Below are 14,325 nucleotides of genomic sequence, written 5' to 3'. Positions count from 1 at the left end.
GTGTTCCACACAATACAAATGCCCCCTTTGTGCCCTGTACAATACTAGTGCCCTCCTTATGTGTCCCACATAATACAAAGCCCCCTCTGTGTCCTGCACAATATTAGTACCCTCCTTATTTGTCCCACACAGTACAAAAGCCCCCTCTGTGCCCTGCACAATACTAGTGCCCTCCTTATGTGTTCCACACAATACACATTCCCACTCTGTGCCCTGCGCAATACTACTGTAGTGTCCTCCTTATGTGTCCCACACAATACATAGCCCCTCGGTGCCCTGCACAATACTAGTACCCTCCTTATGTGTCCCACAAAATACAAATGCCCCGTCTGTGTCCTGCGCAATACTAGTGCCCTCCTTAGGTGTCCCACACAATACAAATGCCCACTCTGTGCCCTGCACAATACTAGTACCCTCCTTATGTGTCCCACATAATACAAATGCCCACTCTGTGCCCTGCACAATACTAGTACCCTCCTTGTGTCCCACACAATTCAAATAATCCCTCTGTGCCCTGCACAATACTAGTGCCCTCTTTATGTGCCCCACACAATACAAATGCCCCTTTGTGCCTCTAGACTATAATAATGTCTCTCTGTGCTTCATTATATTACTAATGCCCTCCTGTACGCCTTCAGTTTTTCAGCCAAATTATTATTATTAGTACGGTAATATTATTATTATGTCCTGTTTTGACTCCTAATAATATTAGTGTTAATAATATCCCACTGTACATCCTTTTAATAATGACCCCTATTATCCTTCCTTTAACTAATTATTCCCTTTGTGCCTCATAATAATAATAATAACCTTTCGATTTGATAATGGCCTCTCCCATGTGCCGTTCCTCCTTTTGATTGAAAAAAAACTAGTTCATCAGTTTTCCGCAGGCTGAAAAATCATCGTTCTTGACAACATATCGACACTTGTAAGCAGGAGATGTGCTGTGGATAATATTCTATGGAGACAGAAAGATCCTGTTTCTGATCATTCCGTGTACGTAGGTTGTTTGTCTGTGTAAACAGGCCAGTAAATGACGACCAATTGGTTTATATATAGCCAGTGCGTGTGTTTAATAGGGTTGATCAGTTTGTGTAAAAGGGCCTTTAAAGGGAATCTGTCAGCAGGTTTTTGCTATATACGGTAATCTGAGAGTAACATAATATAGAGCAAGAAAGCCTGATTCCAGCGATGTGTCACTTACTAGTCTGCTTGGTGCAGTTTTGATAGAATCCATGTTTTGTCTGTTGCAGATCTAGCAGAGCTCTGAATGCTGAGCTGTGTATAACCCCACCCACACACCTGATTGGCAGCTTCCTGTGTACATTGTCAGCAAGCTGCCAATGTGGTGGGCGGGGTTGCATAGATTAGCCTGACTGCTCTGCATGTGCAATGTAGTCCTGTAGTGATGATAATCTCCTGCTGATAAAATACTGATTGTAGTGAAACTACAACACACAGCCTAATAAGTGACACATCCCTGTAATCAGGCTCTCTTGTGTCCTATAGTAAGTTGCTCTCAGATTAAATAGCAAATACCTGCTGACAGATTCCCTTTTATTTCTCTAATATAGACAGCCCTTGTCTATTTGCCCTGATTGTGTATAGTTAGGTGTCTGCACGTTTATTAGCTGCTGCAAACAACTGTTGTCATTCTGGCAGGATGAGCCTGTCCATGTATTATATGGATGACTGTGCGTTTTCCACTTTTCTTCCCTTCCTTTATATAGGATGGGATTATCTTACAGAGTAAAGGCTAGAGCTTCATTGTTATGCTCCAACAGTAGTAAGCCAACATGGTCGCCTTTATTTTGCGTTTCTGGAACGAAGGCTATGCATAACACAAGTGACGCCAAGATTCTCGGGGAATTTGTAGAATATGGCTGTAGCAGGAACACCACAGCCCCATACACTGTGCAAGTGAGCACATCCTGTTGAAGTGAATGGCACCTATACACAGTAATCTCTCTGGAGCCCACATGCATGCGCAGCAAATCAGAGCATCCATGTGTTCTCAATAGAGAGAGGGTCTCACCTGCAGAAACAAAAGACTCTTGGGTTAAAAATCACCATGTCCAATCCTCTCCCCAGATTTCACCTGTGGGGGAGTTTTGGGAGACCCTCAAACACAATATATCTGAAATCTGAGGGTTCAGTGGATAATAATGTAACGTATATGAGGGCCCTAGGACCTGCACCTAGTGTAGAGCCATAATCTGGGGGCCACTCCAACATGAAGGCAGGGAGTGACCAAATCCATTGAACTGAGCTTCCTTGGGCCCACCAGTGGCAATATTTCTGAGGGTCCATCCCCCTATCTATAAGAATATACACATATTAATCAGTTCTTAACAAACCGACCCTACCGACAAGGAGTCGACTCTAAATGGGGTTGTCTTCTCTTCGACCTGTTTCTCTGGGGCTCAATATTACTTCAGATCCTTCCTGGGACCACTGGACAATCTTTTCATACTTTGGTAGGGCCAATCCTGCCTAAACTCAACTCCATGTTCATTTTTTTTCAATTTCCCCTTCCTCTGCCAAATATGTGCAGCTGAACCTATTAAAGAGTATTCTTCATTTTAATTTTTATGTAACAAATCAACAGTACATATGAAAATAAGAAGCTTTGTAATATTTCTTATCAGAGAAATCCACTTCTTTCTCCTCCTGGACTGATATTTCATCCTAAATTCATGGGTAAAACCTGTACAATCTGTATTCAATGAAGACAGATTTTCCCTTTACTGAGATAGATGACAGTTGGTGTTTATTAGATTCTATGGAGGGGAGGAGCTAGAGGCGGACACAGACATTCTAGGGAGGAGCTAGAGGCGGACACAGACATTCTAGGGATGAGCTAGAGGCGGACACAGACATTCTAGGGAGGAGCTAGAGGCGGACACATACATTCTAGGGAGGAGCTAGAGGCGGACACAGACATTCTAGGGAGGAGCTAGAGGCGGACACAGACATTCTAGGGAGGAGCCAGAGGCGGACACAGACATTCTAGGGAGGAGCTAGAGGCGGACACAGACATTCTAGATAGGAGCTAGAGGCGGACACAGACATTCTAGGGAGGAGCTAGAGGCGGACACAGACATTCTAGGGAGGAGCTAGAGGCGGACACAGACATTCTAGGGAGGAGCTAGAGGCGGACATAGACATTCTAGGGAGGAGCTAGAGGCGGACATAGACATTCTAGGGACGAGCTAAAGGCGGACACAGACATGCTAGGGAGGAGCTAGAGGCGGACACAGACATTCTAGGGAGGAGCTAGAAGCGGACACAGACATTCTAGGGACGAGCTAAAGGCGGACACAGACATTCTAGGGACGAGCTAAAGGCAGACACAGACATTCTAGGGAGGAGCTAGAGGCGGACATAGACATTCTAGGGACGAGCTAAAGGCGGACACAGACATTCTAGGGACGAGCTAAAGGCAGACACAGACATTCTAGGGAGGAGCTAGAGGCGGACACAGATATTCTAGGGAGGAGCAAGAGGTGGACACAGACATTGTAGGGAGGAGCTAGAGGCGGACACTGCCATTGTAGGGAGGAGCTAGAGGCGGACACAGACATTCTAGGGAGGAGCTAGAGGTGGACACAGACATTCTAGGGAGGAGCTAGAGGCGGACACAGACATTCTAGGGAGGAGCTAGAGGCGGACATAGACATTCTAGGGACGAGCTAAAGGCGGACACAGACATTCTAGGGAGGAGCTAGAAGCGGACACAGACATTCTAGGGACGAGCTAAAGGCAGACACAGACATTCTAGGGAGGAGCTAGAGGCGGACACAGATATTCTAGGGAGGAGCAAGAGGTGGACACAGACATTGTAGGGAGGAGCTAGAGGCGGACACAGACATTCTAGGGAGGAGCTAGAGGCGGACACAGACATTCTAGGGAGGAGCTAGAGGTGGACATAGACATTCTAGGGAGGAGCTAGAGGTGGACATAGACATTCTAGGGAGGAGCTAGAGGTGGACATACACATTCTAGGGAGGAGCTAGAGGCGGACGCAGACATTCTAGGGATGAGCTAGAGGCGGACACAGACATTCTAGGGAGGAGCTAGAGGCGGACACAGACATTCTAGGGAGGAGCTAGAGGTGGACATAGACATTCTAGGGAGGAGCTAGAGGTGGACATAGACATTCTAGGGAGGAGCTAGAGATGGACATACACATTCTAGGGAGGAGCTAGAGGCGGACGCAGATATTCTAGGGATGAGCTAGAGGCGGACGCAGACATTCTAGGGATGAGCTAGAGGCGGACACAGACATTCTAGGGAGGAGCTAGAGGCAGACGCAGACATTGTAGGGAGGAGCTAGAGGCCGACACAGACATTCCGCTGCAAGTTCTCCTGAAACCATAGTTACAGTACTCCATAAAACTTTATGAGAACCAACTGTCACATTTTATCTTAATAATGGGAAAAAAATGTGTAGAATTATGAGAATGAGTGATCAGTCCAGGAGGAGAAAGGAGCCGATTTCTCTGATAAGATATATTACAAAGATTCTTATTTTTATGAGTACTATTAATTTATGAAAGGGAAAAAAAAATAAAAATGAACAGATGAACGCTCTTTAAAGACTGGACTCATATATTGGAAAGCCACAGAGGGATTCACAATAATAGTATTTTACTAGTATCATTTGTAAGACAAGGTTAAATGCAAGATAAGGGGAAATTACAACATGCCATGATTAGATCTTAGGTTCGGGATACAAGAAACAATTCAAAAAGCCTTCAGGAGAGGAAGATAATCGGGATTTCACCTGTTAGGTCAGATTGGAGACGAGATTAAAGAGTAAACAATTTAGTCTCGTACAAGTTGAGTTGGCAGAAGATGAGATTGATTCACGTCGACAGTGAAGTCAATAATGATGACACATCAGGACCTGTTTTCTAGATCTGAGTATACTTGGAACATCTGAATCTTTATGGAGACGCCTGATATGAAGATCAAGAATGATCAACCATGGTCTAGGTCTTTTCGTCCCATTTGTGGGCAGCCTTGTAACTAGAGGACCCTATTTCTGCATTCTTGCTTTTTTAGAAACATAAAGCTGGTTTGCTTAGATTGCCATGGGTAAACTACTTTGGTGAGTCCTGACATTCTTTCAGTCTTGTCCAATGCTGATTATGGTCCCTTTTTTCCACAATTGTGTGGTGGTAGTGGGTTGCCCCAGGTGTCTACTGATTAGGTCGCCGGCCAAGTGTTAGCATATAGTTGTGTTGAAATTGGGTGCCACTTCTTTTATCTACAGATAGAGTATGATATTATGAATGTGGATAGATGAAAAAGGTGTGCTATGTCCAGTTTCTATGGACCTGTGTAAAGAGGTTTTCCAAGTATATAATAAAATGGCACCCTGTCACATAATTCATACTATCTGTGTCTCAACTCACAGAGGAGATGTATCATAAGCACTCATAAAGGTGCTGACGGTATGAAAAGGGCTGTGACGTCAGAAAAAAATAAATCTCATCTGAAAGCCTATGCAGAGTGGACTGAGCCTGGAGAAAAAATCCTTTGTGCTCAGTCAAACAAGTAGAAGATTAATTTCTTCTCATGTCAAAGCCCTTCTCCTCAGCTCGCTGAGGTATGTGTGCTTACGATACAGCTCCTCTGTCAGTTGAGACACAGGTCTCAGGAGCTGGTTTTCTTTTTCAGACTGAAGCCCGTTCTAACAAGTGACTAGAACGGGCTGCCTTTTGAATTCCGTGAAAGCATTTTATTACATTCTTAGAGAACTCCTTTCAGTTCGCTATATACTTTGGATTAATGTTGGCCAAACCCACCAATTTGGGCATGTCAATCTACTATTTGTGGAAGCTTCATGACTCTCCGTCAATGGCAAATGTCACAATATGGCCGGTTTTTTGTATTCACAGGAGGTAAGCCTACAGATTTTGTTAGAGGTGTCTGGTAGTTACCAAAAATGCAAAGTCGTGTAACCCCTGATTTGCTGAACTTCTGCCTCTTTGGCCGCTTTGGCTCAGTGATGTAAAAAGAGCGAACTCATATTGTGTGATAATGATAATGTGTGCAAACTGTAAAGCGCTGTGGAATATGTTAGCGCTATATAAAAATAAAGATTATTTATTTATTATATTTATTATTCTATGGATCCATACTTTTTTTTAACCCACTATCACTAAAAAGTGTCTGGTCATTTAGGAACAAAACACTTTGGTTGTTAAAATATGAAAGGAGTTGTTCAAACTTAGTAAGTTATGAACTAGTCATAAGACAGCTGATACCTTACAGATCACTTGGGGACCTCCACAATCCCGAGAAAAGAGCTCTGAAGTACTCCGTTTAAAGAAAATATGTCACCAGGTATTTTCTATGTTTTCTGACATGATGTAGGGTTTGAGACACTGATTCCAGCGATGTATCATTTAGTTTACTGGATGCCGCAGTTGTGATAGAATTTCAGTTTTCTCTCCTGCAGATCTAGCAAAGCTTGATTCCTGGTCTGTGTATAGCCCCACCCTCAACACAAAAACCTGCCAATCAGTGGCGGGGGTGTGGTTGGACCGGGAGGCACGAGACATCTAGTCCTGTACTCATAATCTCTTGCTGATAAAACACTGATTTTAATCAAACAGCAAAACACAGCCCGGTAAGTGGCACATCGTTGGAATCAGGGTCTCTGCCCCTACACATTGCTGCTCTCAGATTACATAGCAAAACTGCTGATAGATTCCCTTTAAATGAATAATGGTTGCGGATACTCACTTCTGCTCTATTTGTTTTTATGTGGCTGACGGACATAGTCGAGTACAGCTCTTCACTGTCTACAGTGGATAGATGATAACTTAATAAGTTAGGAAGCATCATTTAAGGACATGTTTGTTTTTCAGATGGTTTCCCAAGAGCATAAATCATAGGGCGTCAAGGCAAAACTCGATATGTATAAAACAGTGGCACCTCTTTGCGTGGCATAGATCCTGTTTTACACATATCTTGCTTTATTGTGGGCTTTCTTTACATGTACAGATAGACACTCGAGCGTATAAGCAGTATACAGGTAAGCGCCAAATGTCGCGCATACGTATTAGTCATTGACTTAAGTGTTTACGTAATGTCCAAATGACCAGTGAATAAAGTTACAAGACTGTGTAATGTTGCCTGGGCTTCTTCCCAGAAATGAGGGCTAAGGAAATCTTATCAGTCTTGATTTGAGGTTCTGTGGTGGTTGTGGTCATGGATAGGTTTATAGTATCATTATACCGCCTAGTGGTATGCCGTCAGATACTTTTTGTAGTAAAATGTCAGAGAAACCAGGAAAGATTCTTAAATACTGCAAACGCTAACAAATCAGATCCGAAAAATTAAACTTTGTCTCTAGCGCCACCTAGTGTAAAAAATATTTAAAAAAAATCAACGATAACAGAAGCTTTTTGATTAAAAAAAATGTCTGTCGCTTAAAACTTTTCCAGTTTTAGATTAAAATGTTGTACTGATCTTTGTAGTTTTGTTCACCTTTTTGAGGCAATTTTTTTTATACTTAAAGGGTTATTCTCAAGTTTTGAAGTTATCCCTTAACCATAGGGTAGGGGATTCATTTCCGATCACTGGAGGAACGACCGGTGGGATCCGCATCGATGCTGAGGACAGGGGCTTTGAAAAGGCCCATATCAATACAGTGAGGTTCGATTGACCATTGCTCCATTCACAAAACGTTCTTCAAAGCCCCGGTTCTTGGGATTGATGTGGGTCACACAGTGGTCGGGACACCAGCGTTTGGGAAGTTATCCTACATTGCATGGATAGGAGATCTTACAAACTTGAGATTACCCCTAAAAATCTATGTATTTTTGGCTAAAAAATTATTTTTGTAATTGGTTTTTATAGCCTTTCTGTTATACTGTCTATTGCTGGGTGCAGAATGAGTTAGCTGAGAATCTGTCAGTGAGCTAATTCTGATTATCCAGGGGGAGAGTTTGCAACTCTTTTTATCCCTCTTTTTAGCATTCTTTTAGTCTATCAGCTAACCTAGTATGAGAAGGAGAAGGGTCAGATATAAGGGAGTAACAGCAATGCAGAATCAGACTACACTGGCACCATGGAGATACTTAGCGCTCCACATGAGTTGTTTATTCAGAACGGCAGGAGATTTTTAATGAACACTCTAGATTAAGTTGCTTAAAGAGTATCTGTCACCAGGTGAAAAGTGGGTAGTTTTTGCTCTTAGTTTATTCCTTCTGTTCCCCAGACTATTTTTTTTTTTAATCCACCATGCAGTTCTAGAGATATAGGCTTTTTTATTTAGTGCTAATTTATAAGGTCCTTACTAAGGATCCTCTGGGGCGTGTCCTTTGAGTCCCATGTGAGCCACACCCCCTAGGTAAGGCCCATAAAAGGAAGTCCTAAATATAAAGTCCCGTATCTCTGGAACAGTATAGAGAATTAACACACAAAAAAGAAAAATAATCAAGGAAGCAGCAGTAATAAAATGGTAAAATTAGTCACTTTTGACCTGGTGACAGATCCTCTTTTAAAACAACCTGTCGTCTGGTATCCCTATTATACCATGTACCGGTTATACCTGGCTTTCACCGCTGTAAAGCCTTTTCAAAATAGGATTTTACTTCTATGCCGAAGTCCAGCATACCTGAAAAAATTACTTTATTCTTGTCATGTGGCATGTACAAATCGTTGCTGAGAGGTCCGGTGGGCAGCCCAGATTGTCTTCTGCTCCTCTGCTGTATTTTAGAATTATTTTATAATAATTTAATAAGTTATAACCTGTCCAGCGGATAGGTAGTACCGTAATTATTCTTCTCCAGATGACCCTTTTAACCAGGGATTGTGTACACTACATTACCCCGTCATTTATTGTTGAGTGTGTACGGCACAGAGAAATGGGAAGGTCAGGGATGGATGTAAATGTTCACAATCATTGTTCATCACTGCGAAATGCGTTGGTGCCGTAGTAAAAGGGAAATGAAATAAATTAAAATGCTAACAATAACTATAACTCTGTCCTTTTAGGCTGATGCAGCGACCAGCTTCCTGCGAGCCGCCAGGGCTGGAAACCTGGACAAAGCGCTGGACCATCTGAGGAATGGAGTGGATATAAATACATGCAATCAGGTAAAACGCACCCCTAACCATAATATATCATGAATAGCACACTTTATGCAGTCATGTTCTGGCTTTGGAATTAAAGACAAATCAAACATTTTTCCCCATTTCTAGTCTTTGAGCTTTTGGCATAGATGTTCTCCAGAACTTTTACCGGCAGAATAGGCTCCTTAGCCAACCACCACTATTCAGTAGCACTGGTTTTATTCTTGGCTACTAGTGATCCTGTTTAGCCTCATGACTTTGAAGCTAGCCCACATAGTATTATCCGCATTCTCGGCTCTCACGTAGATCTATGGAAGCTACGCTACAATCTGAACTTTGCTCCCACCTGCAGAAGAGACTCATATGATGTATCTTCACGTCTACAAGTAGGTTTCACAAAGAACCAAAAGCTTTTCAAGCTACCTTATATACAGTACTTTTCTATTCTGAATTAAAAAACCATGAACGATAAAAATCCATTATCTTTCCCGAAACCTATGCGCTATCTATCTGTAGACCAAGTAGACCAAGTGGCTCCTAAAGTCTCTGAAATGTAAGGTCATTCTCTACTTCAAAGGTCTTGACCAGAAGCGGCCAAACTTTTTCAGTATGAGATATTATTTTGCGGTGTTAGGTGATCTACTAGTGGACCACCATTTTTAGATATCCCTTTCGCAGTCTCTCTAGTTGCCCCCATGACAGTGATAAGTAGAGGTCTATAGAACCTGCTCCTCAGCCATGAATTCTTAATATCTGACCCTACTGCTTTCCCCTTTTGCTAGGGTTGATGTGAGCCATCAGGGAGTAAGTGAGTCCTAAACCATCTAATAACGCTGACTAAGACCCATGAATTGAACCTACAAGATGGTTGTTTGCCAAGCTAGAAAGAGAACACAATATGATCTTGATTTTGAGGTCTACCTGCCTCTTCTCTGAGGTCTACTGATAGATCATGGTCTTCTGTTTGGCCACCACTGATTTAGACAGCATAAAATTATTTGTCACGAACAGTAAAGTAGACATTATCACAAAATCTTGTGTTCCTCCATAAGTTTCCACTTCAGTGACACCACCAATGCGGTTCAGCCGGCACCTTTAGGTCTTCTGGAGAATATCGGGCGTGTGGGAAAGGTCCAGCCTCATATGTCCTGTGATCCTGAGGGGGAGATATGTGGTCAGACCTGTCCCACAGGTCGTGTATTCTGCCCGACCTCACCGTGCCTTCTGACCTTTCTTCTCAACCAACGCTGTGAAGTCGGATATGTCTTGTCTGCTAGCCCAGATTTCGTCTTTGGAGCGTCTAATTCACAATTCACCATACTTACTGTTGATGTTTGAAAGCTTAATTTCTGGTCTTGTGCAGGTAAAAATGTTTCACTTTGCCTCCTTTACTTGAGAATCTCCCCCCAAAAAAGACCCTCATTTGAAAGAGGGCTTCCACCTTAGATGGTTTGTTAGAGTCTGTCTATGCATTATACTTACTGAGTGAGGACTCACTGATTTCATTGAGTGCTGTGCAATGCTCCATTTTTCTAATTTTTTTTTCTGTATGCAGCAAATGTACAAATCGCCTATATTTAGAGGTGGCTATTAGCTACACTTGTGCCCAAAGTTAGTTGCTAATTGACTTTAAATCTTTTTTTACATTAATTTTTTTCGTGTTAAAGGGTTTTAATGGGCAATAAAAAAGTGGACAATTTTTTGCTCCTATTTTATTCCCGCTGCTCTCCTGAGAATTGTGTTATTTTTCTTTTTTGTAAATGCGCAATACAATTCCAGAGATATGGGACTTTTGGTTTAGTGCTAATTTTGATGGTCTTTACTAAAGGGGCGTTGCTCACAGGGCAATAATACAGAAAAGTATAAAGACACGCCCCAGAGGATCCTGTGAGCCACATCCCCTTGTAGATCTCATAAAAATTAGCACTAAATAAGAAGGCTCATATCTCTGGACCGTATTGTGGATTTAAAAAAAAAAAATGGAATACTCAGGGGAGCAGCAGGAATACAAGAAAGGCAAAAACCAGCCACTTTTGATATAGTGAGAGGTCCTCTTTATAGAGTTTATACCAGTAAAAATAATAGAAGTAGTAATACTCAGCATCATGAATCCCACACATCGGTCCCTGCTGGATGCTTCTGCCTGGTCTCGTCCTTGACGCATCAGAAATGCCTGGATAAGCTTGTTCAGCCATCACTGACCACAGCGATGGTAGACATTTTTGCCTATTTCCAGTTTGTTGATGTTAGGACTGACAAATAGAGAACAGCGAGGTGAGCACTAGAACAAGTCCTGTGTGGGTGAGTTATCAATAAATTTATCATCGTTAGCTAATTTGAACCTTTTTAAGAAAAAGTTTCGTACATATAAGATTAAATGTTGGCAAAAATAACCGATTTTGACCAATTGGTCTGAACATCATCATTATTATTTATTTTTAATAATGAAGGGGGTACATACAAAATACATACATAAATTACAATGAGCAAAATAACAATGGCAGATAGGTACAGGGAGGAAGGGCCCTGCTCTCATTGGCTTACAGTCCACAGGGTAATGGGGAAGGAGACAGTAGGTCGGAGGTTTGAGGCAACTTCGATGGTGTTGAGGTGACAGCGTGGTTATTGAAGGCTGTACGCTTTCTTGAAGAGATGGGTTTTTAAGTTCCGTCTGAGAGTTCCGAGTGTGGTGGATAATTGGACGTGTTGGGGCACAGAATTCCAGAGGATGGAGGAAGCTTGGAAGAAGCATGGGTAGCGATTGGTTGAGGAATTTATGAGTATGAAAGAGAAAAGAAAGTCTTGGGAGGACCAGAGATGATGTCTGGAAAGATATTGGGAGATTAGTTTGGAGATATAAGGAAGAGACAAATTATGGACAGCCTTGTAAGTCATTGTTAGCAGTTTGAACTGGATATGTTGGTGATTTGGGAGCCCATGAAGGGATTTGAAGAGGGGAGAAGCGGAGGAGTAGCGAGGAGAGAGGTGGGTTAGTCGAGCAGCAGAGTTAGGGAAGTACTGGAGAGGTGTGAGTCTCTAAGGCTACTTTCACACTAGCGTCGTGCACTGCACGTCGCTATGCGTCGTTTTGTAGAAAAAACGCATCCTGCAAAAGTGCTTGCAGGATGCGTTTTTTCTCCATTGACTTGCATTGCCGTGTTGCGTCGGACCGTCACCACCAAAAAACGTTGCTTGTAACATTTTTTGGTGCATCGTTCCCGTCTTTTCCGACCGCGCATGCGCGGCCGGAACTCCGCCCCCGCCTCTCCGCACCTCACAATGGGGTAGCGGATGCGTTGAAAAACAGCATCCGCTGCCCCCATTGTGCGGCGCATTCACTGCTGGCGTCGGTACGTCGCAACGACGCAATTCGTCGTGCGTCGTCCGATGCTAGTGTGAAAGTAGCCTTAGAAGGAAGGCCACAGAGGAGGATATTGCAGTAGTCGATTCAGGAGATGATGAGGGCATGCACTAACATTTTAGTAGATTCAGGGTTGAAGAAGGGGCGGATTCTGGAAATATTTTTATGTTGGAGGCGGCAAGAGGTGGTGAGGGATTTTTTGTGCAGCTTGAAGGATAGTATAGAATGAAGGCTTACTCCAAGACAGTGGACTTCCAGTACAGGGGAAAGTGTGATATTATTTATTGTAATAGATGGATCGGGTAGGGGGGTAAGTGAAATGGAGGAAAGCTGATGAGTTTGGTTTTGTCCACATTGAGCTTCAAGATTCGTGATGAGAAGAAGGAGGATATGGCTGACAGACACTCTGGGATTGTGGACAGCAGAGAGGTGACGTCTGGGCCAGAGAGGAAGATCTGAGTGTCATCAGTGTATAGATGGTACTGGAAGCCATGGACGACTGTATGAGTTGTCCCAGGCCAAGGGTATAGATGAAAAAGAGTAGGGGTCCTAGGACAAAGCCTTTATGGACACCGACAGAGAAAGGGCGGGATGAGGAGGGATCCATCATTTTGGAACTATAAACAAATAGTGGATGACGCCAGGGCTGACAAAACCGTGATCTTTCAGGTTGGATTTTTTTAGGCTTAATGGACAGTATCTGCAAAAGGATATGGTTTAAGAAAATGGGTATTATATAAACAAACAGGTATGTGTCTTTATCAAATACCTGAATTTTTGCAAGAAATATTGGCATAGGCATAAATAAATGTCTAATAAGTCTATCAGGATGCAAAATATGGGTCATCTTCTGTATGCGTGATACAACCCCTTTTTAGTAGAAAAATATTGAGCCTGATTCATTACTTGCGTTTTTATGTCATTTTTCTTTTTTTTTGTCTTATGTTAGTCATTGATATTTTTTACTACAGAGTCTTCAAACTTGTGAACGCACGTGGTTTATGAATTTTGCGCAAAATCAAAAATGCTCTTTATTTTTGCTTTCAACTTTTTTTTTGCGACTTTTTAGAGCAAAAAGTTGTATGTTCCCCAAACTGCGCCCACGGTGATAAACATAAGAAAACAATAAAAAAACAGATAAAAAATGTAAAATAAATCTTAAGAAAGAAATTAAAAGCAGATTAAGGCAAAAATTAAAAGCAGGCGAAAAAACACCAAAAATATAAGTGTAAATACAATAATGAATCGGGCTCATTGTTCCTAACCTACCATAATTAATTCCATAATGAAAAAAAACTTCTTTACGAGACCCCATAGAAATATTAGGACCCCATAGTAAAACCACGACTGGTGATAAGTTTGAGATGGGAATATGGTCACTCACTGATACTAAGGCAAGGAGGTATATAGTATATACTGTATCGGTGACTGCTTCCTGGCCGCTTAATGAACTTAATAATATTTTCCATTTAAATGCTAATTCCACTTCATTTCTTCCGAAACGGTTAATTTGAAGAGGTGTTAAGTGAGATCCAATTAAATCTTTAATCTCGTATACCCGCACTGTCACTGGTGCCACTTGATATTTGTAAGAGCCGTCACACAGCGGCTGCAGTAGATAATTTATATCTTCTCTCTGTATCTGATGATCGATGTATCAGGACATAAAAATGGTCATATCCGACATGACTTTCTACCCAGCATGAAGGGCTGCTACCAGAGAGAGGGAGAATGGCATGAATTGTAGGTTCTCTTTGATGAAGAGCAGGTAAGAAGACACAACGTGCCAAAAAGTGATACACAGGTGATATAAGACGTGGTGTCCTGGCCCTGGACATCTACAGATATATGTCTCACCACCTCATAACACT

At 42.3% G+C, this 14,325-nt stretch overlaps 1 protein-coding gene across 13 annotated transcripts in view; it reads left to right on the top strand.

The window, feature by feature from the left end:
• The window catches only part of ANK1 (ankyrin 1), a 346,825-nt gene that overhangs the window by 175,719 nt on the left and 156,781 nt on the right, over positions 1-14,325 (top strand). For all 13 annotated transcript variants that reach the window (XM_077262199.1, XM_077262204.1, XM_077262207.1 and 10 more), the window contains one exon: positions 9,016-9,117. In XM_077262199.1, the coding sequence (XP_077118314.1) occupies positions 9,016-9,117 (102 nt within the window). The remainder of the gene's footprint in view (positions 1-9,015; positions 9,118-14,325) is intronic.

This window comes from Ranitomeya variabilis, chromosome 5, assembly GCF_051348905.1.
Source record: "Ranitomeya variabilis isolate aRanVar5 chromosome 5, aRanVar5.hap1, whole genome shotgun sequence".
Taxonomy (NCBI): domain Eukaryota; kingdom Metazoa; phylum Chordata; class Amphibia; order Anura; family Dendrobatidae; genus Ranitomeya; species Ranitomeya variabilis.
This window is presented reverse-complemented; position numbering and strand designations above follow the sequence as displayed.